General features: G+C 42.9%; 1 protein-coding gene across 1 annotated transcript; it reads right to left on the bottom strand.

Annotated features, from left to right (window-relative positions):
• Positions 1-791: 791 nt before the first annotated feature.
• rnf144aa (ring finger protein 144aa) lies at positions 792-19927 on the bottom strand. Its single transcript, XM_072457639.1, has 8 exons — positions 19469-19927; positions 10471-10621; positions 9700-9804; positions 8731-8791; positions 6998-7211; positions 6049-6196; positions 5750-5839; positions 792-2818 (listed from the first exon to the last, which is right to left on the bottom strand). The coding sequence occupies exons 2-8, from the start codon at positions 10603-10605 to the stop codon at positions 2687-2689; spliced, it is 885 nt and encodes a 294-aa protein (XP_072313740.1). The 5' UTR covers positions 10606-10621; positions 19469-19927; the 3' UTR covers positions 792-2686.
• Between the last annotated feature and the right edge of the window lie 2811 nt (positions 19928-22738).

Raw genomic sequence — 22738 nt, 5'->3', positions numbered from 1 at the left:
TTTTAATTAACATTTTCAGTAAGATTTAGCTTTCAAATAACAAATAAAATATCCCAAATCAGCTCCATACCAACACAATTAGGCATGCAATTTAAACCTGGCTCTTTACATTTTTCAGATTTATATTTCCCAAATATGTGCAAATGTTATTTCTTTATACAAATATTACATGATTAAAGACTTTTGAAAAGGTTCAAATTGATCTCTTTAAATAGATTGTTCCCATCACCTGCAGTGTCCAGCCTTAAATTGGCATTTGTATTTTTGAAGTGGATTATGTAACTTTTTGGTGGAGGGTGCAGCTGGCTTGTTCCTATGGCAAGGTTATCACTTTGTTTGGAATGTTCCACACCATGACATTAACGGGTCTGTTTCCATGGAGACAATCGAAAAGGAAAAGAAACACCTTGAATTAACGGATTAAATGCAAGTTTTATAACACTGTTGAACGCAGTAAAGTTGCAAGAGCTGTATTATCCATTTAATTTAATTTAATCACATGAGACCCTCGGCCCTTTATGAAGTAAAGCAAACACCAAAATCGTCCATGCAGCCAAACTTAAGCTAAACTTGTATTGTAGCAATGTAAAATGCTCTCAAATGGATCATAAGTAAAAGTTAAGCTTGCATAGATGAGGTTGTACTTCTGAAGATACTTACACGAGATCAAAGAGGTTTGAAAGCACTCTGGCGCCCCCTTGTGGAGAACGGCACCGTGCACTTCAGCGGCCATCACTGAACTCTTCTACAAACTTCACATTACACTGGGCATGACGAAAAAACACGGACACTTAAATCAGTCAGAAGTTTATAATGAACAAAACTGCCATTTTACAAACAAGTATACAGCCAACATATTTTACAGAGACAGTCAAACAGGCTAAAAGGGGAGTAGAGTATGAGTTGTGCTGCAGCCCTTGGGGTGTGTCCCAGCTGTGTGCCACGGTTGGCCCTGCTGAAGGGTGAAGGTTGCATATCAGAAGATTCTGCGTCACGTGGCAGTAGAGGTCAGGACCAGTCTCTCTGCACATTGTTCCAACCTTCTACTGTAAAACTGTGTGATGGTTTGTCTAAACAAACACCTGACACATCATAGTCAGAAATGACCAGAAAGTAGCAAGCCCCATGGAGCTATGGCCCAGGACAAATGCTGATCAAACCACTGATCTTAAAGATGTAGAAATGCCTGCATACTGCAAAAACAATACAAATATTGCATCTGTTCATGTGAAATCTGTGTTCAGGTGAACAAAAGCAGAGTAGACAGTTTTGAACTTGTTGCTCACACTATCTGGTTGCAATAGTAATATTACGTTTGCAGCTGGAGTGATTCCGTTGTGTGGTGCAATAGAAGAGACATCTCATGTTGGGACATGGGACAGTGCAGCAGACATCTTATTTGACCAGTCACTGAACAAAACCAAAATAAAACGAAGAGTATGGTCATCAACAGTGACATGAAAGACATCATTCAATCATTTGAGTATAAACGGCAGACAGTACAAAGGAGTGCACATGCATCCACAGGCCTTGCCTGGGATCGGCCACATTGAACTTATTTAAACTTAAAAACCCGCATGAAAATTGCCAAATTTTGGCTAGTTTCATTTTAAGGCTACTTTTTTTTCTGTTTGGCTAATCCTGCCGGGTATGAACAGGAGAAATGAGTGAAGCGGCACCCACAATAATGCACTTAATAAATGCATTCATACTGCATTAAAAAAAAATGGACAAATGGAGTTATGAATGGCTGAATATTACAAAACTGGCTTTGTCAGGCCCAAACATGGAGCTCATTAGGTTTTCTTAAGGTTATGCACTTGTTTTGGTTTTCTCCATCCTTTGGAATAAGTTCTACTTTAGGCAAAAGGAGAATGAATGGTATGAAAAAACTTGAAATCAAATCAAAGTAAAATTCTGATCTGTGGTTTTCACATTCATGGCAGGGGCCGGAGGAACACATGAAGATGGCACTGGATTTAAAGATTAAAAACAGTAAAGAGAAATCTCATCCGTCAATTCAACACACGCAGACATTGTTACCGTGGCAACTGAAAGTGGTGCGCTCCACAACAATCAAACAGTAACAGCAGAGATGTTCATGAGAATCAAACAGCCCTCCAACAAAGCAGAGTGAACCCAATTTAAGAATTAACTATTTGAAAAGTGTTTCAAGAAGGAACACAGCTGTCCACTGTTCTGCCAGTTCAAAAATAATGACATCATCAAGGAACATATTGTACACGAAGAGCGCCACCGCCAGGACAAGAGTAAGAACAAGTTTTGTGTGCTAATGACTCTACACCCAGAGGGTGTGACCAATGCTACTGACGCAGTCCCAGAGCTACATTGAAGTGCGGCGCTGGAGATAATCTTTTGTTTCTTATAACAACAAAAAGAGCCAAAAAGTAAAAGTCCTTGAACAAAATTGCTGCACATAAAATATCAGCTTATGTCATCACTGCGTCACACCTGGGACCTTGACATAGCCCCATCCTGATCTCCCAGAATCCGTCCTTAAAGTCCAGCACACGGCGATCCCAGACAGACAAGCTCCAGACGCAGCCTTCACCTCGGCCATGAGGCCCGGCTCTTAGCGGCACAGCCCAAAAAGAAGCACATGAAGCTGGTGGAGGAAAACAAAGGGAGGAAGAAAGACAGCGAAGCCTGGAGTGAGCTACCGGTGTTAGGTCGGCAGTGGGTCATCATCTCCTTTACTGCACTTGCATTTACAGCACAGCACGATGGGCGTGGCCAGCAGCAAGAACGGAGACGCTACCAGGAGCAGGAGGCCGAAGCCAGCGAAGATCCCCACCACCTGCACAAACAAAGCAGCCATGTTCATGTTAAAATACTACAGAATCCTAGCATTTTTCATCTGTATCAAAAATATAGAGACTCCAAGCCTTGGTGAGTTAGAGGAAATAGAAAGAGGTTTATTCTTTGTTACAAGTGATGAGGACAAGGCCTGGTCAGCCGTGGTCAGAGCCTCTGTGCTCTGAGTACTTTATACCTGAAGTACAAAGCTTCATACATATATGCATGTGTTAATCAACTTTTACACTTGAAGACAGATGCAGGTAAACAAAGGGTGGAAACTGTTTCTGCCAAGCTTCTTCACATTATGTTCATGTGTGGTCTGGAATAACAGATTTCTTTCTTAAATCAGAAGAGACTAATCTAATCTCCAAACGCCGACCTCATCTCCACAACACTGAAGTTTACATTTTTGTCTTTTAAGTTGTTCTTTGTTGCCATATTTCTTTGTTATAGTTAGCACTTTGGCGTTAGGTTGATCAGGACCTTGCCCTTCGTATACAATTTGGGTTAGTTTAGGGCCTTTATGTGCCATAATTTATATAATAATAAGTTTAAGGTTTACCGTAGGTTAAGATTAAAGCCTAGGTTTTGAGACTCTGGTTGAAGTTAGTGCCAGAAAGAACCCTAACCTTAAATTTACATAATTTAAGTATTTTACATGGGAGAAAACAGGGCTGTAAGAACATAGAAACCATTTTCTTTTTAAATATCTAAGAAACTTGGGAACATAGAGATGTGTTTGGAGCTCTTGCAGAAGCAGATTTCATCATTTAAACTCAATCTTCCCAGTGTTGTGATATCTTGTGCATAACCTCTACAATACATAATGTGTGTGGAAAAATGTACTGAAGGAAAGAGAAACTGTGACCAGAAGAGGGCGCCATACACCAGCCAACCCTGCCTGTCACACACTCACATGGAAAGGAGGGAACTGGGATTTGTTTTGAGGGAATAAGGTGAAAATGAGGATAGGACTGCAATAGATCACTATAATGTTTTAAATAACGTAATAATAATAATTCCACCTTGCGCTGGTTAGGAAAGATGTGTATGTATCTTCAGTGAGTGATGGGGGAGACAGGAGAGTGAAGGGAGAGGGAGGGTGTCATGTGTATTGAGTAACACCAAATCTCTAATTAATGTGTTATTATTACCCCCAAAACCATATATTGTCACAACCTTTCCTAATTATCTTTTGAGTTTATTCTTCTAGATCAGGGGTGTCCAAACTTTTTTCACCAAGGGCCGCATTTTGACACTTAAACGGGGCAGAGGGCCACAAACAACTTGACAATGTCGAATTTGTGGAATGACAAAGTGAATCATTCGAAATTTTGCATTTGACGTAATTGCGATGAGCTTACACACCTCTAATAAGACATAGAACATTAATATTAGGTTTTTATAACATCAATATGCCTGAATGTTCCCAATTTCATTGTTGTTTGGGCCAACATAGCAGGAAGCTGGAGGGCCAACAAAAATTGGTCTGAGGGCCGCATTTGGCCCCCGGGCATTGGACATGCCTGTTCTAGATTATCCAGCCCCATCATGAAAAGGATAATGTCTGACAAATGCATTTAAAAGTTCTAAAAGCCATATGATGTCATGTGACCCTGCTGAGAACAGCTTTAGTCCCAGTGCAAGTGATCCATTTGTCGACTCGACCATGAATTTTCTGAAATCTGCTCAAGATGCTGCAAAACAGGTCATTCAATCATTCATTCACTTTCTCCCGTTAGTTCTCATTAGGGGTCGCAGGTGACTGGGCCATATCGCAGTGACGTAGGGCCTTAGGTTGGGGTACACCCTGGACGGGGGCCAGAGAACCCACGGTAACACGGGAAGGACTTGCAGCTCTAGCGTGCGGTGACTTTTATGGATGGGAAAGCAGACCTGGGTGTTCAGCAATATTTATATTGATTATTAGCTGTTGACAATGGACTGGTCTCAATCCTGGTCCTGTTGTACCTCAGCGCAGCGTTTGACGCCATCGCCTCAGGGGTCAGTACTCGGTCCAATTCTTTACTCTTTATATGGTGCCATTAGGTAACATAATCAGAAAGCATGGCATTAACTTCCACTGCTATGCCAATGAAACAGCTGTATTGATCAATGAAACCTGATCAGAGCGATCAAGTAGACAGACTTAGTGCTTGTGTGAAGGATATAAACACATGGGTGACACTTAATCATCTGCTTCTTAACCCTGAAACCCTGTACTAGGCCCTAAACAGAGACTGAGACTCTTTATGTGAGCAGACAGTGACGCTGGACAATGTCTCATAAATCAAACCTGTAAAACAGCCCATTTCCATCTGCGTAATTTAGCTAAAATCTGAATAATTTTATTTAAAAGTGATGCTGAAAACATATCCATGCAGTTGTTACATCTATATTAGACTACTGTAAGTATGTCCTAAAAGCTCCATAAAGCTTTGTTCATTGCTGTTCACATGTTTTTCTCCTTCCACTTCCCTCGGGGAGTGGGACTGTTTCAGACACTGCCGATGCCGCTCCAGTGACGACTGCACCTTAGATACCATCTCCCTGAGGTTTTGCACAGGATTTTGTTATAGCTTTTCCTCACTGAGAATGAGGCTCTAATGACAGGGGGTGCTGGGACAGTTGAACATTTGCTAACTTCCTGTGAAGATTGTTTAATCTGCTTCTCCATTTCATTGTCACCCCTCAAGGCAACTATTTAATGGCCAGTGGGATTATGATGTCTGGTTGGGTTTCCTCCGACAGTGAGAGTGGAAACTGCTGATACTGGTACGTGTTTGGACCGTGACTCATTCTGCGTGGCGCTGTGTCAGTCCATCATGTGCAGCTGTAACGAGGCTGTGCTCATACAAAGAGCACAGAGCTGTGAGGGGATTGTGAGCATGTTCCCCCTGTTGGTGCACGTGGACCCCGTAGGACTCACCTGTGTTCTGTGCCAGATGACAGAGGCCCGGGAGTGGCCCAGTTTGTTCCGACAGGGTCCTTTGTCGTAGTGGATCAGGAGAAAGTCGTCCTGAGAGAAAGCACAGTCTGAGCACATTGACAGCTGTACACATGTGCACTCACCTGCTCTCTCACTAAAATAGTGTTGACTAAAAAAGGAGCAACAAGTATGAAAAATATAATGATGTTTTACAGAGGGCAGAATGATGGCTAAAGTAATTGTCCTAGAGGAGCAGGAGCCAGTGCACAGGTCTGACTTTCTAAAAGAAGGAGACTCACGTCGAGGGACTCCAGGCAGTACCAGCAGAAAGCATGTTTGCAGTTCTTACACATCATCTGTGCACAGCCCTCGTCACGCTCGATGTACACTTTGCATTTGGGACAGCGCTTGATCGGTGCATCGTCCTCCTCGTTCTTGTATAAAGAGCTGGAAAAGACCATTTTTTGATCAGCACTCATCACTTCAACTGTAGTCTCACATGTAAAATTATTTGCACTCAATTTAAAACATGTGCTGATAATATTTGTTGTTGTTGCTGCTTTTATTAATTCATTTTGATCAGATTCTAAAATGGGCCGATGTCTCCTAGATGAAGGGCAAGAACAGATTTTCCTATTGATTATCGTTGTTTACATTTTATTTTGCCAATAAATATCTAAAAGGTAAAATCTCAAATGTTTAACCTGATTATTTCTATCAGTGACTAGACCATTGACTTACAACTCACTTACTACTCTTGTCATACCTGAATATTACCTGTAGGAGCTTGGTCAGTTGAATTAAAACGGGATAGTGACACCGTTTGTGTGTGTCTGTGAGTGAGAAAATAGGTCGTGGGAAGGACTCCTCCCACCATCACTTTCACCCACTACTACCACAGACGCTCTCGCAGAACAGGTGCCAAATAAACATTTAAACCAGAATGGAAGTTGTCTACGTTATTGAGTGTAGCTTTCTTAACTATATGATAGCGTTCTATGTGACTTGAATAAAAAACACAATCGTTTTTTTTTCAATCTGGCGGATTGTTTTTCAACCTGACAGTATGTCTTGGGCCTGGCGGTATGTTTTGGGCCTGGCGGTGATGGGCCGAAGCATGGTGGCCCACCATGCTAAAACCCCTCAGCGAGAACACGGAGTATTCATTGTTATTATGAAACCCAGAAATATGTACAAGGAAAATCAAATCAATGTTGATATTAGATATATGCAATAGGCCATAGGTACCCGTTTTCTCCAGGGAGGAAGGTGGCAATGGGCAGGCTCTCGGGGCAGGCCTGGCCCGGGTGCCAGTTTGCCTTACAGGCTGAGCAGAACTCCAGGGCACAGACGGCACACTGGACGAGCTGGGGCAGAGGGGGAGAGTCGCCCTCCTGCAGCTGACACACGGCCTGGCATGAGGAGGAGGGGCACCACGTCCGACACGGGTCCAACAGCACCTCTGAAAACAGCATCAACATGAGCACGAGCCTCAGCTCGGCAATCACAAACTACACAATGGACTGCCAACCAGCAGGACATGTGTATCTCAGAGCACCAATAAGATGTTCTATTTTGTGGGAATCAAGCTCTTTATTGGATAACCCTTGGGTTTCAGAAACAAAGACTGCACCACATACATACTATATTTAATATAATGGAAGTTACCCCTTACTTTCATACAAGCAACATAAACAATGCACAGCGCGATAACACGAATAAGAGGTCCTCCACTCATCACTCACAGACCAGACATCTGCCCAAGAGGAAGAACAGCATCAGTCGCCTCCTTTTTCTACTTATATTTGGTGCTTTCATTTGTTAAACTTCAAAATAGACCACTGCTAAATGCAGGACACTCAACTTCTCATTTCTCTCTAAATGAGTCAGTCACAGTCATGTACTTTTATTTTCTCAATATCAGTACATTAATGATACCGGTTCCTGAATGGTTCTTTTATTGGTGCCTGCATTTGTAGTGTAAAACAAATGGATAAAACTGTGTTTTTCCAGCATTTAATCACATTATAACTATTATATATACACTATTATATAAAAACAATGTGCAAATGCACAGCTGATCGCAGCTCACGTGTTCTCTCATGCTTTTAAATTTCACAGTATTCTGCATCACAGTAAGCATTGCATATTATGCTTTTACTGTGTTTACCTGATGGAGAAGGACGATTATGGTCAAGATTGAATATTTTTGTTTTGCCAGGCTCTTCACACAGACCCCTGGCCAAATCTTTGAGCAGAGGTGCTCCCTGCTGGATTTTGACGACACCACATAGGCCTACTGTGAGATTATGGCAATGTTTAGATCATATTATCAGTTTGCAGACTGTGACTGGATGTGGATTTATTATGGAGCACATAGGAATTAGAAAGACAAGGCTCTACACTGAAGACTGTATTTTCTAGTGGATAGGAGCAGGTGTTTACAGGTGTTTCTAGTGCTTCTAGGTGTTTACAGGTGTATGGTGATGCACTGTGATTTCTTTGAACATGGTAGAACTATGACAAACGTACTGTTTGTGCCATATGCTTGTGCAGGGCGCGGTCAGGGCTGGGTGGTTTGTTTGTGCCGTCTTTGCTTACTGACTTGGTTATGTAAAGCCAAGGAACCCAAAGTTGGCAACGAAAGAACATTATTTTTTCAGTTCCAGTATTTCCCAGGACTTTACAGTTGGTTCCTACTTTGAGTATCGGTGGCCAGCCCTGTGGCCCACAGCCAAAGCAGAGCAGGACTCCATTCACGTTTGAGTCACACTTCATGTGCTGTACTACAGTGAAACATCCAGTCTGACAATATTGTTTATTTTGACTTTCTGGCTTGCCATTGCCAAAGGCGTATTTTCTTCAACTTTATGTAAAGCCCCACACAGCTGCCTATGTCATGTCTACCACAGTGCTGGACCCATATATGCATTGACTGAATTTACATAAATTATTTTTATTTATTTTAAATTTAAGCTTACCTCTTTCAAACTGAAGCTTTTTGTATCTCTGCATCATCTCTGAGGTCACCATGCACTCAATCTACAGCAGACCAAGAAAAGAGAAGAATGAGCAGGTTAAAGTGTATGTAGGATTGGCACATACTGTGTGGCGCACGCACGAGCACGAGCACACGCACACACACGCACACTCGTACACACACACACACCCCTGTGAGCCTGCAGAGCCCTGATGAGCTCAGACTGAAGCCTGTCTCTTGATAACAGGCCCTGTGTCTCTCAGACAGTGCTTTAGTTCTTAGTAAATCAGAAGAGTTGACGTGAGTTCAGCTCAGCTCAGTGGAACAGTAATAATCAGAACATCTTTAGGGTTTGGAATCAAATTTTGGAACTCATCTGTACTACATAACATTATTTCAAGCTAAAAAATGTGTGTGTGCAAAAGTACAAAGGCAAACAATATATGTACTTAAGAGTATCACGGTTCACTTTCACTCACATTTGCAATATTTCAGGGTTAATCCTGAAGAACCGGCACTTCCTCTACCTCCGGAGTTTGCGGAGTTGTTTCGAAGTGACACGGCGGTTGTGATTAATTGTGCAGAGTAACACGCGCAGTAATGCATGTACAAGTAAAATCAGAACTAGTCAAAACTACTCCAAACAAGGTTGAGGCTACGTTCACACTTTCGTAAACACGGCATCAAAATTGGGCCAAGGCCAAGGCTAAACCTTGTCTTCAACAAGGACAATGTATGAGATATGATCACACACGTAAGACAGTTTGTTGTCTATGCGTCATGTAGCTGAAGGTGTTACGTTAGAATACGTAAAATTAATTTTGAATTGCATTTCAATATGTTCTTGGACTTGGATTTTATCAAATAAATTTCCCCTAAAGCGACTTATAATCCAGAAAGTACAGTAACTAAAAAGTAACTAATAGACAAAAGCAGGCTGTTTGCAATGAGTAAAACATGGCAGTTTGACCTCATTCTCCGACAGGTGTCCTCGCTTGGGGCAGGCGGAGTCAGGGCAGCTGATGGCAGTTTCAAGACCTTCTTTAATCAGGAGTTCCACATACTGCTTCAGGCACTGAGGGAAAAACACCACAATGAGCATGATAAAGTGTGAGTCACGGTGTCCTCTGTCCCACCCAGATCACAGTTTGACAGGTAGCAGAAGCTGAAAGAGCTGGCATTGAGAATAGGATTGAGCCGGCATGACTATTTTTTTTGTTTTTTTAACGGATCCCGGTATGCAACATTTGTCTTACTGTTGCTGCCGATAACCGATTTGCTGGTACTGATAAGACCAATACGTTACTTTATCTTATAATAAAGTTCACAAATTACATTTCCATTTTGCTAAAAACAACATTTGCCTGGGATAATAAAAAACTACTAGCATGATTGCGTAAACATACAGACATTTTTGGAGCTTAAATGGCCTCCTATTTCTATTTTTAAGCATTTGTCTGTTCAAAAACTAAAATCTGATCCAAATATGTGGTGAAACCATCCGATATAGTAGCATAGCAACATTTGTTTTGAAAATCCACATAGCTTCCACACTACACTACAGCCCAGAGTGTTTGTGCAGACTCCTGTCCTCACATGGAGGATGTGTGGATGCGTATCATCTCTAATCACACGCAGTCACACACTTTTACTGTGGGATGAACCTTTAGTAACCCTAGAAAGTGTAGTTGTCCTTTGAGTGGCCTCATGCTGTGTTTGTGTGTTTGACAGAGCAACTCACCAATGTACAGAAGACACATTGGCACTGAGAAATAGTGGTCATCTGTTCTAACGGAAACTCCCCAAGGCACAGCTTACAGGAGACCAAAGGGTCTGCAGCCAGCTCCCAGGTGGGCCGATACCGGGCCGTCGTCATCTTCACCGCTACAGACCTGGCAGGAGAGGAAAACAGCCAAGAGTAAGAATGTCGGTGTAATCCCTCATTCGTCCAGGCGTGTTCCATAGTAGAAAAAGCTTCAGTTGTAGTCATCTGGACTCAGTTAGAAAAAATAGACGCATATCAGGTTTACAAGAGAAGACTGTAAGTAGAATCGCTTGGCCTTTCTTGATTGTTCCACGATCAGAGGAGAGGACGGGAAACTCCAAATAGAAGTATATAGGAAACCGACACACACGGACCAGTATCTGCTCTTTGGCTCCAACCACCCACTACAGCACAAGCTGGGGGTGATCAGAACCTTACAACACAGAGCTCAAGGTGTGCCCACCAGCTCAGAGGGCAAGAAGAAAGAGGAAAAACATGTCCGAAATGCCCTCTCAGCCTGTGGTTACCCCGCTTGGGCTCTCAACAGAGTGAAGAGAACCAAGAAGCAGGACAAAAGGGAAACTGAACAGAGAAGGAAGGGTGTCTCTATCCCTTATGTCTCTGGCCTGTCGGAAAAACTGCAGAGAATTTTTAGACAACACGAAGTCCCTGTTTATTTTAAACCAGGAAACACTTTAAGACAAAAACTGGTTCACCCTAAGGACAAGTTGCCGACTCAAAAACAGAGCAATGTAGTTTATTCGATCCAATGCAGTGAAGAAAGCTGTAAAGAACGGTACATAGGTGAGAAGAAACAGCCTCTACACAAGAGGCTCTATCAGCACAGAAGAAATACAAGTTCAGGACCACAGAGCGCCGTGCATCTCCATCTTGAAGCCTCTAATCACTCGTTTAAGGAAGCTATTTTTGTTAAAAAAGAAAGACCTTCTTTAAACAGGAATGGAGGGCTAAGATTCAATCTTCCTGGTATCTATAATGGTATACTGAACCCCTGGAAAGGTAGAGGACCAGGACCAGGCCATTTAGATGCTAATCAGGTACTCAGGGTGGTTGAGCCAGGGTCTCACAAAGACAAAGAGGATTCTAATAGCCCATTAAAATTCTGAATAGGCTAGCTCGGTAGATACAAGGGGGGAGTTTCTGTTGAAACAAACAACTCTTGCTACTTCAGGAAGGCTCCGGCTGGACTTACCCCTAATTATAGACCCTATTCTTAATATAATAAATACTTCACTCGAAAGTGGCTATGTTCCACAGTCCTTCAAACATGCAGTCATAAAACCTCTTCTGAAAAAGCCTAATCTAGATCCCGACCTATTGGTAAACTACAGACCTATTTCAAATCTTCCCTTCGTCTCTAAAATCCTTGAAAAGGTTGTAGTAAAACAGCTTTGTCGCCACCTGCAGGACAATAACTTATTTGAAGTTTTCCAGTCAGGGTTCAGAGCCCACCACAGCACTGAAACTGCACTAGTTAAAGTCACAAATGATTTGTTATTAGCCGCTGACGATGGACTGGTCTCAATCCTGGTTCTGTTGGACCTCAGCGCAGCGTTTGACACCATTGACCACAACATTCTACTGCAGAGGTTAGAATGTGATGTAGGTGTTGGAGGAACAGCCCTCAGCTGGTTTAAATCCTATTTATCTGATAGGTACCAATTTGTTAATGTAAATAAGAGCTCCTCACCATGCTCTAAAGTAATTTACGGTGTGCCACAGGGTTCGGTACTCGGTCCAATTCTGTTTACTCTTTATATGCTGCCATTAGGCAACATTATCAGAAAGCATGGCATTAACTTCCACTGCTATGCAGATGACACTCAGCTGTATTTATCAATGAAACCTGATCAGAGCGATCAAGTAGACAGACTTAGTGCTTGTGTGAAGGAGATAAAAACCTGGATGACACTTAACTACCTGCTTCTTAATCCTGAACAAACCGAGGTCATTGTGCTTGGCCCTAAGCATCTACGAGATGCTCTATCTGAGCAGATAGTCACACTGGACAATGTTAGTGTAGCCTCTAGTTCTACTGTAAGAAATCTTGGAGTCTTATTTGACCAGGAGCTCTCATTTAAAGCTCATATAAATCAAGTCTGTAAAACAGCCTATTTCCATTTGCGCAACAAGAGCCAAAATCAGAAGAATCCTGCCTAAAAGTGATGCCGAAAAACTTATCCATGCATTTGTAACGACTAGATTAGACTACTGTAACTCCCTGCTGGCAGCGTGTCCTAAAAGCTCCATAAAAAGCTTTCAACTGGTTCAAAATGCAGCAGCAAGATTACTAACAGGAACAAAAAGAAGAGAGCACATTACGCCAGTGCTGAAGTCTCTTCACTGGCTCCCCGTCGAGTCCAGAATCAAATTTAAAATTCTACTCTTGACCTACAAAGCCATAAATGACATGGCCCCATCCTACCTCAAAGATGCTATAGAACCATATCATCCAAACAGAGCTCTTCGCTCTCAGAATGCTGGCCTTCTGGTGGTGCCAAGAGTCTCTAAAAGTACTGTAGGAGGTAGAGCGTTTAGCTACCAAGCTCCTGTGTTATGGAATCAGCTCCCGACCCATGTTAAATATGCTGACACAGTCTCTTCATTTAAGTCCAGGCTTAAAACGTTCCTCTTCGAAATCGCTTATGGTCAGACTAGTTAGGAACAGAAACATAAACCCACAGCTTTAGCTACGCTGCCCTAGGAGTAACTATGCTGGGGGAAGTATGACAGCTTGAGCACTATCCTCTTCTTTTTAATTCCACTTGCAAACTGTTCACCGCCTTCTTTTTCTTTCTCTCACTCCTGAGGACCTGTGGACCCAGATGTCCCTCTCCTGGTGAAGTGGTCCCTGCCCTGTGTGGACGGTCCCTCATCTGCCTGAAGAGTGGGTCCAGCTCGCCTCCGATGGTCCCTCATCTGCCTGAAGAGTGGGTCCAGCTCGCCTCCGACGGTCCCTCATCTGCCTGAAGAGTGGGTCCAGCTCGCCTCCGACGGTCCCTCATCTGCCTGAGGAGTGGGTCCAGTTCGCCTCTGACGGTCCCTCATCTGCCTGAAGAGTGGGTCCAGCTCGACTCCGACGGTCCCTCATCTGCCTGAAGAGTGGGTCCAGTTCGCCTCAGTCGGTCCCTCATCTGCCTGAAGAGTCTCCCTCGTGTCCGTCTGTCCGTCTGTGAGAGTCGGATCTCTCCTTCACTGGAACTCCTCCAGGTTTCTACGCTTTTTTCCCAGAGGTTTTTTTTTGTAGTTTTTCCTGGCCAAGAAGGAGAGTCTAAGGACAGAGGACCCTGGGACATCGTCCCTCGCCACCACAGACATTGTCTGACTTCATCGCCACCACAGACATTGTTGATTCATTTCTCCCTGTGGCCCTCAGAGGCAACTGTTGTTGTGATTTTGGGCCTTACAAAAATAAATTGATTTGATTTGACCACAGAAGAGTATAAATATCGGAGTTCCCGACCTAAATTCTGTTATTGACAATGACTCTTGGATGAGAGTCGAAACGTCTATTTTTTCTAACTGAGTCCAGATGACTACAACTGAAGCTTTTTCTACCAAGAGTAAGAATATTACATCTGTAATTCCATCATTTCTTAGAATAGACCACATGAGTCATATCTTCATATCATTTGAAACACAAGGAGAATGAGGTAGAACATTCTCTGGCTCCGGATCTGATGCACATTGTGAGAGCGTCCTGTTTGTTGGCTGGGCGTCTCTGTTGGGTTATTTTAGTGGCCCCAGCAGGGCTCAGCTGTTAACAGGAAGTCCACTAGAGCAGTAGCACTGCTGAGACACAGGCCAAAGGAGAGCTTCTACTGAAGACCTGCTGATGACTGCAGCAGCAGAGAGCTCTGTGCTGTGGGTGGGACATCACATGTCTGCACCTTCAGCACCTTCCACCATCACATTCATACATGGGCGAGGCGGGTAAAGTGTCAGAATGACAAGTTAAGTTTCCCTATTAGTTTACAATGCAGAGTTTGTCAGTTAGACTTCAGAGATTGCCACTGCGAAACCTTATGAGTGAGTGAGAGTGACCACTTTTACCAGTGCGGTCGACCACTGTCACATGCAGACTGTTGTTCTTCTCTCATGTTTTATGGCGGCTGGTATCCAAGTAAAGCCCACAAGTTCAAAGCACATGAGTTCCAAGCCCACAAATTCAATCTTATACTTCATTCTTTAGACTTGTTGTTGTTGTTGTTGTTTTATGGAGGCTGGTTTCCAAGTAGAGCTGGGTTTCGATTCAAATTTCAAGAATCGATTCGATTCCGATTTTTACGTTTCAAAATGTGTATTTGAACCGTTTCCTTCACTTCATGACTGTGTAGAGAAGCAACATATTAAAACTAGTATTATATCAATATTAAACAGCAAATCTTACAAGTATTGGTAGTTACTGATGGCTGGAAGACTGATGAAAAGGTTAAGGGTCAATCTACCTTCAAGAAAGATAATTTAGGACAATAAATGGAGGACATCATTGAGGTAACTACATCTGCAACAGTGGATTCCTACTGGGACACTAACCAGTGCATTATTATTATGCTTGAAAATAATTAAGGGTGATGCCGCCGCAGATGATTCTTTAAGTTGGTGATATTACCACAGTGCTTTACCTCAATTCCACACTTTTTGCAGACCGCTTTACTTTTGTCCAGCTCGTTGGTCCCTTCTATTTCCCGGAACCCGAAATTCCTCCAAATCGGCGCCTTCAGTGTCTCAGGTGTCTTAAGTGTTACGCTAACGTTACCATCTCTGTCCGACGCCATGATTGTTTTCGAGTTATTTTTAGACCGAGCGCGCCTGCGTGAATTTAGTGACGCGGCGGGGGTAAAAGTTCACTGAGGGAAATGTAGAAAATAATTTTAATTAAAAAAAAAAAATATCGATCTGTGGACGTACGAATCGATAATCGGTCATTAATATGCGAATGCATTAAAAATCGGAAAATCGATTTTTTCAACCCAGCTCTATATCCAAGTGTTACATTACCGCCAGACTTTATTCCTTAGACTTTATTATTCCTTCTCGTGGTGGTTTGGTGTCCTCATTCTTGGGCCTCAGGGGGTTGGGGGAGAGAAGTGAAGTAATGAAGTCTAAAGAGTGAAGTCTAAAGAGTGAAGTCTGAAGAGAGTAGTCTAAATAATGTAGTGTGAACGGATTAAGTCTGAAGAATAAAGTCTAAAGAGTCTAAAGTCTGCAGTGGGTGGCGGTAATGTAACACTGGATACCAACCGCAATAAAACACCAAAGAAGAAGTTGTTGTTGCTGTTGTTGCTTTTAGTAGCGGCTGGCAACCAACTACAAAGGTGCACTTACCGCGATCTTTAGACTTAATTCTTTACATTACTTACATTTGTTACATTGTTTGAACTCTCTAGATTTTCAGTTAGACTTTATCCTTTAGACTCCATTCTTCAGTTCTTGTTCTTTGGCGTTTCCCCTGATATGAAGCATAGCTGGGCATCACTGGCATGAGGTGTGCTTTACATCGTCACATGACCGGGCATCAGGGGTATGATGTCATCATACGTGTTTTTGTCATTCAGCGATCATGGCATCTGTACAGGATATGGCCATGTATTACGCAGTCACTCACAAGGTACCGTGTGGAAGAAGTCCTGCTGGAATAAAGTCTGGTGGTAATGTAACACCTGGATACCAACCGCCATAAAACAACAACAACAACAACAACAACAACAACAGTCACTCGCAATGCCTCATTGCCATTGCACGGATTCTAGTTTAAATTAGATCTTTTTGTGAAATATCTGATTAAAATGTTGTGTTGTCTTGTGTTCATAAAATTGAGATTGAAAGACATTTGGATTGGTTTTGAACATATACAATTGTATTGAATGACCTGACTGATCCATATATTTTGCCAGCCCTACTGTGATTTCCTTCCCTCCTTGATCTTCCTCAGTCAAATAATAAGTAACTTCAGAAACAATTGTTTTGTCTAAAGAAAAGGCTCTGGCTGGGCCCAGTAACAGTTCAGCCCTCACACACAGCCTGTTATGTTGTTATGCAATGCTGAGGAGGAGGAGGGGGCAGTCTTCCCACATCGACACAGCACACAAAAATAACAGCCCAAATAAATGCTCCAGAGCTTGGGCCAAGCAATATCAGTGTGGGGCCATATTCAGTTCAAAACCTAAAGGTCACTGTAAAAGGCCACTACTGTGGCGCTGTACACATTTACTTCATTTACTTATGATGATTTACACATTTACTTAATTTACTTATGGTGATTTACACATTTACTTCATTTACTTATGGTGATTTATACATTTACTTCATTTACTTATGGTGATTTACACATTTACTTCATTTACTTATGATGATTTACACATTTACTTATGGTGATTTATACATTTACTTCATTTACTTATGATGATTTACACATTTACTTCATGTACTTATGGTGATTTATACATTTACTTCATTTACTTATGATGATTTACACATTTACTTCATTTACTTATGGTGATTTATACATTTACTTCATTTACTTATGATGATTTACACATTTACTTATGGTGATTTATACATTTACTTCATTTACTTATGATGATTTACACATTTACTTATGATGATTTATTTCATTGAACGCATTATGAGTGAACAAGACTATAAGATTGTATTTCTGCACCTTAATGTCTTACACCAACACCAGGACTGAACAACAATCTTTAGTTGTCATTTAATGGGATGATGCACTTTTGTCGTGATTCTATTAGTGGAGGCATTTTTAATCAATGATAAAATGACCACTATGAACTTTCATTAATTTTTGGACTGAAACAAGTAAAGTTAATCGATTAATTGTGGCTAATTGATTATCTTTATTATATTCATTTCCATTTAATGCTGTGAACAGACCTTAGGATATCAATCATTACTGTTAAATAACTTAATAATCATTAACTGGCCAATAAACAGGCTCCCATTTTTGGAGAATGCCTTTGACTGCAATGTTTGAAAAGGACTTGTTTAACTGCATAAACCTGAAATCAAGTCATTTCAACCAAGTCAGCCTTTTATGGTCAGATTGTGACAAACCAAAGCTCAGACTAAAGTCTAACTGTGCTTCAGACAGAGCGATGCCTCCAGTTAGATATTGTGGATGACAAAACGTAAGCGATATCGTTCAATCTGAATTCTCTGTGAGACTGGGGCTTCTGCCAAATGCATTATCCACAGCCAGGGAATGACTTATTCAATAATTCAATAAATACAAGGCCAAGTTAATTTAACAGCCAATTATTCTGTGGCAAACAGGAGCGTGTAGGATGCAGGAAAGTATATAGGAAAAGTGACAGGGACGAGCAGAAAAGCAGAAGAGGAAAAACTGACTGAGTCAGAGAAGCTCCAGAGGGACATGAGAGACACGAAATGAGAGACACGACATGAGTGACGGGACATGAGTGACGGGACATGAGTGACGGGACATGAGTGACGGGACATGAGCGACACGACATGAGTGACGGGACATGAGTGACGGGACATGAGTGACGGGACATGAGTGACGGGACATGAGCGACACGACATGAGTGACGGGACATGAGTGACGGGACATGAGTGACGGGACATGAGCGACACGACATGAGTGACGGGACATGAGTGACACGACATGAGTGACGGGACATGAGTGACACGACATGAGTGACACGACATGAGTGACGGGACATGAGTGACACGACATGAGTGACGGGACATGAGAGACGGGACATGAGAGACGGGACATGAGAGACGGGACATGAGTGACACGACATGAGTGACACGACCTGGATTCAAATACGACCCTGCCCACCCCGCTATAGGCCAGACTCTGTCCCAGACACTGTCCCAGACTCTGTCCCAGAGATCCACGGCCTGAGCCCTGGAGAAGAGGAGGAGGAGGACAAGGAGGAGACATTACCCTACATTTTAGGATGACCAGATTTTCCCCAATTAAAAACAGGGACACCCCCAGATTTGGATGGGGGGATATTATTAAATTGTAAAATGTCAGTACATGTTATGCATTGAAACCTCTTTCACAGCTCTCGTGTGAGTCTGTATAATCTGAGAGACTTCCATCAGTGTAACTAACTGCATTTTTAAAGTTCTGGTTATTCTAAATCCATATTTTCTCAATTTTGGCAACAATATAACGACAATATATTCCCTTCTGAAAAAACGGGACAACTGGGACAGGTTTGACATAAAGCTGAAACAAATCAATAGTTTTGGAAATATCTACTGGGACATGGGACACAGGGCTCAAACCTGGGACAGTCCCGGGTAAATAGGGACATCTGGTCAATGAGGAGGACGTGGAGGACTACAAGGAGGACATGGACGAGGAGGACGTGGAGGACTACAAGGAGGACATGGGCGAGGAGGACGTGGAGGAATAAGAGGAGGACATGGACGAGGAGGACGTGGAGGACTACAAGGAGGACATGGACGAGGAGGACGAGGACGTGGAGGACTACAAGGAGGACATGGACGAGGAGGACGTGGAGGAATAAGAGGAGGACATGGACGAGGAGGACGTGGAGGAATAAGAGGAGGACATGGATGAGGAGGACGTGGAGGACTACAAGGAGGACATGGATGAGGAGGACGTGGAGGACTACAAGGAGGACATGGAGGAGGAGGACGTGGAGGAAGAAGAGGAGGTGAAGGATGACGATAATGAGGACGTGGAGGAGAAGGAGGACTAGAAGGAGCTGCCGCTGCTGTCTGACATCAGAGGCGATGTTGACAGCTGAGCGGGTCAGGTTCTGTGAGACGCTGCACAAAGGTAAAGGTCAGAGCACTAAACACAGCCCAAACACGACGTGAGTACGAAGTATCAACCGCTGCAGACAGAAAACCTCGCTCGACTGTGAGAAGCATGTGGTCAATGACAGGACAGGCGGTCAATGACAGGACAGGTGCAGGCGGCTCCTACCTGAGACCTGGCTCAGCAGCTCCGTGATGTTTCTGCCGCTGAGACCGAGAGGATGAGCTCCCGAACTGGATTAAAGGAGCAGGCGGCTGGTGTGGCGGGGCCGGGCTCTCACTGACAGGGTCTGATGCTCATGTTTAATCCCTCAAAGCGCGGCGCAGGTGTTCGGCCTGTTATAGTCGTCTCCAGCGCCATGGAAGAGCATGAACACCGTAGAGAGATAAACAAGAGGCGGCTGCTGCGACACAACACCGACAGCAGCAGCGCCGCTCCTGCTGCTAACGACAGAGAAATACAGGTACACAGCGTCCTCTTTAGTTTGCTACATCATTCCCACAGGGGCGTGCGGCCGTGTCAGCGCAGACAGCTCGGTGGGCGTCGTGTTTATTTCAGCTGCGTTTGTGTTACCGTGCGGAGGAAATCAGCTGCTTCTCATTGGAGAGACGCCATTTTTCCGCGAGAGTCTTGTTTGTGTCATGGTCTGTTTACGGCCCTGCACCGCCCCCCAGCGGCCACCGCGCGCGCCGCGTCATACCAGCCGCGCACTTCCCTGGTTGAACAAGGAAGTGCAGCCTGCGTTGTAACCATGGGATTATCGGTCCTTATTCTAAACTTTTGCTCCTAAAACTTAAGCCTCACCAAGTCTAGCACGCTCTTGAGTTTTTTGTTTATTATTATTATTATTATTATTATTATTAATTTTATTTCATTTTTATTTCCCGTATCATTTGTTTTGCTTTTTTTTTACAGATAGTCCACTAATATTGTCAGTATCCTCTGAGCTTTTGACCAGATTCAACAGTCAGGTTATGGCTTTGTTATTGCAACAGTCTCGGTTTTAATGTGGGCCCTCGCCCTTCATTTCACGTCTGGGTTTGTGCCGGTATTGTAATAATGTGAATAATTACAGCGGTAGGTCCGTAGCAAAAGTTGAGTTGTAGACGTGCTCAAGCTGGGACCAAGGGGCTGGGACTAATGACCTAAAGATCATTAACTGTTAATGTGAGCTTTAACCTAGACCTACCACTAGGGGGCGGTAGAATGCCGTGAGCGCACTACGAGATGTAAGCGGGTTCAATTAAAAAAAAGAAAACAAAGAAAAGGATATGACGAAGGCAATTGAGGCCGATATGATGGCTGATTTTTAAAAATGACCCGTGCAACCTTCTTGTGGCCCATTCAGGACTAGCCGACAGCACGCGCGAGAAATGTATCCCAATTTTAAACTGAAGCTGTGATTTACTCTTACTAGGCCTAAACGTAGAATCAAGCGCTGCAAAGAAGCACATTTTTTTTGTTGGAGGTTTGGACTGAGCATTTGTTGGAGTTTGACCATTTATTTTTCAAAGCTGAAGCTTATTTCACGTTAAAATTTTGATTTAAGGGACTTGTAATTAAATGAAAAGTTTAGGCTGAATTCCTAAACAAATATATTTTGAACTTTATTTCTATAGCACATTTTATGCAACCATTAACAAAGTGCTGCTGAATAGTTGATATGCAAATAAATAATTATCTGTTCCAGTTGGATAAACAGTAAAACCAAATAAGAAAAAGAGGTAATGGATAGTAATGAGAAAAAAAAAAAAAAAGCAAACCCAGTAAACAAAAAGCAATAAGAGACAACAACAACTGCAACAAAATTATAAAATTATAAATAATGTATGGTTTTGGAACGCACACAGGTTTGGGTGATGTGTATTTACTCCGTACTCTTTGGAGTAACCCAATCCAACCCTCAGTCTCTCTTGTTAGAGTTCTCACAGCATGTGCTTTACCCATGAGACCCTTTGTCCTTCACCCCACTATCAGCTCCTTCCACACAGGCTGAGCTCCTGTCACGTTGCCTGATCCTCTCATGTCAGGGGGAATTGATGGACGCTGTTGTGCTTGTCTCTAAGTCCCAAGGTGCCTCTCCTCTGGCTTCCCATGGACTCTTCCTGCTCCACATTTGATTAGGACAAATCAATGGAAAGGGTCAGAGTTTCTGCCAGGCCACAGTGAACCAAATCGAGGCCTGCATCTAATGGACTCCACATTGTTTTCTTGACATCTTCAGCATCATGAACTTTGTCAGCCTGTGTGCTCCTCAGCTCTAATGAAGCGTCGGTTCAGACGGAGCTATGGGATGGAGTCAAATTGGAAATGCTATCAAGCGTTTGGGTAAGAGTTTATGTTGACTACTGCTTCCAGAAGTTGAAACTGTCTCATAGAGTAGATATTTAAACATGTATTTATTAAATTGTAATTAGTTGAAATCATAGAAGTTACAGACTTCAGAATCGTCCCTGCTGTCTCAGGGCTCTCTCTGCTCCTTTCTGAACTAAAACATATTGGTTTAAAGGTGCACTATGTAAGAAAAATATTTATAAAAACAAGCCTAGGATTTCCACTTTTGAAAACCAGAGCTCATTTATTTGTTTCCTTTTACAGATTTCCATAAGGGGCCACAGTTTCCTTTGAAGGGCGTGTCCAGGTCACCCCCTGTATGATAAACACTATTCACCCACACCAGCCAGTACAAGCTCCTGGAACAGTTCACATGGAGGTGGCATGACTTCAATAGACTCATGTGGTATGGGTGGATCCCTCATTAAGGGGACCATGGAGGACACGCCTCTTCACTGTATACACACTTCCTTGTTTGGAGCCAAGCAATCCATTGGGCGCTGGACACCACATGACCTGGATTTACAGGCTTGTGGTTTAGCGCATCTAACAAACATACTATTCTGGTCCAGAACCCCCAAAAAATGGCCAATATGTGATTATATGAGGCCTGTTTATAAGTTGAATAAATATCGTCCAAAAAGTGAATTTAGTTTCCCAAAATGCAGCAATACACTGACCAAAAAATTGGATTCAACTAAGCAAATCCTGTATGTCCGAGCCTCATACTGGAGAACTGCTGCTGGGATGATATTTCAGCTGCAACACAGTTTTTGAACCCAAATAATGCAGTGAGCGGCTTCTCATTTCTGAACCATGTAGAAAGACGAATCCCATATATGTTGAAGGAAGTTGTATATCTTCAATATTGCATGATGCTCTTTTAAACTGTTGTATAATAACTGTTAAATAATAAGTAACAAATATAGCCGCAAGCGGCAATGATCGGGTCTCGCCACGCCGCCGCCGCCACGCCGCAAGAGGAGGGGGCGCTAACGCGCCCCAATTGTCCTTTTATTACATCTACTGCTGAATCTGTGACGCTGTCACATCTTATCCCCTTTGTTTTACCATCAAAAAGCAATTTTATTTCGATTTCTTGGC

This window comes from Eucyclogobius newberryi, unplaced genomic scaffold (genome assembly GCF_026437365.1).
Source record: "Eucyclogobius newberryi isolate DKJ021-1_F unplaced genomic scaffold, fEucNew1.0.hap1 SCAF_21, whole genome shotgun sequence".
Taxonomy (NCBI): Eukaryota; Metazoa; Chordata; class Actinopteri; order Gobiiformes; family Gobiidae; genus Eucyclogobius; species Eucyclogobius newberryi.
The sequence above is the reverse complement of the archived record's forward strand: the minus strand, read 5'-3'. Positions and strand labels throughout refer to the sequence as shown.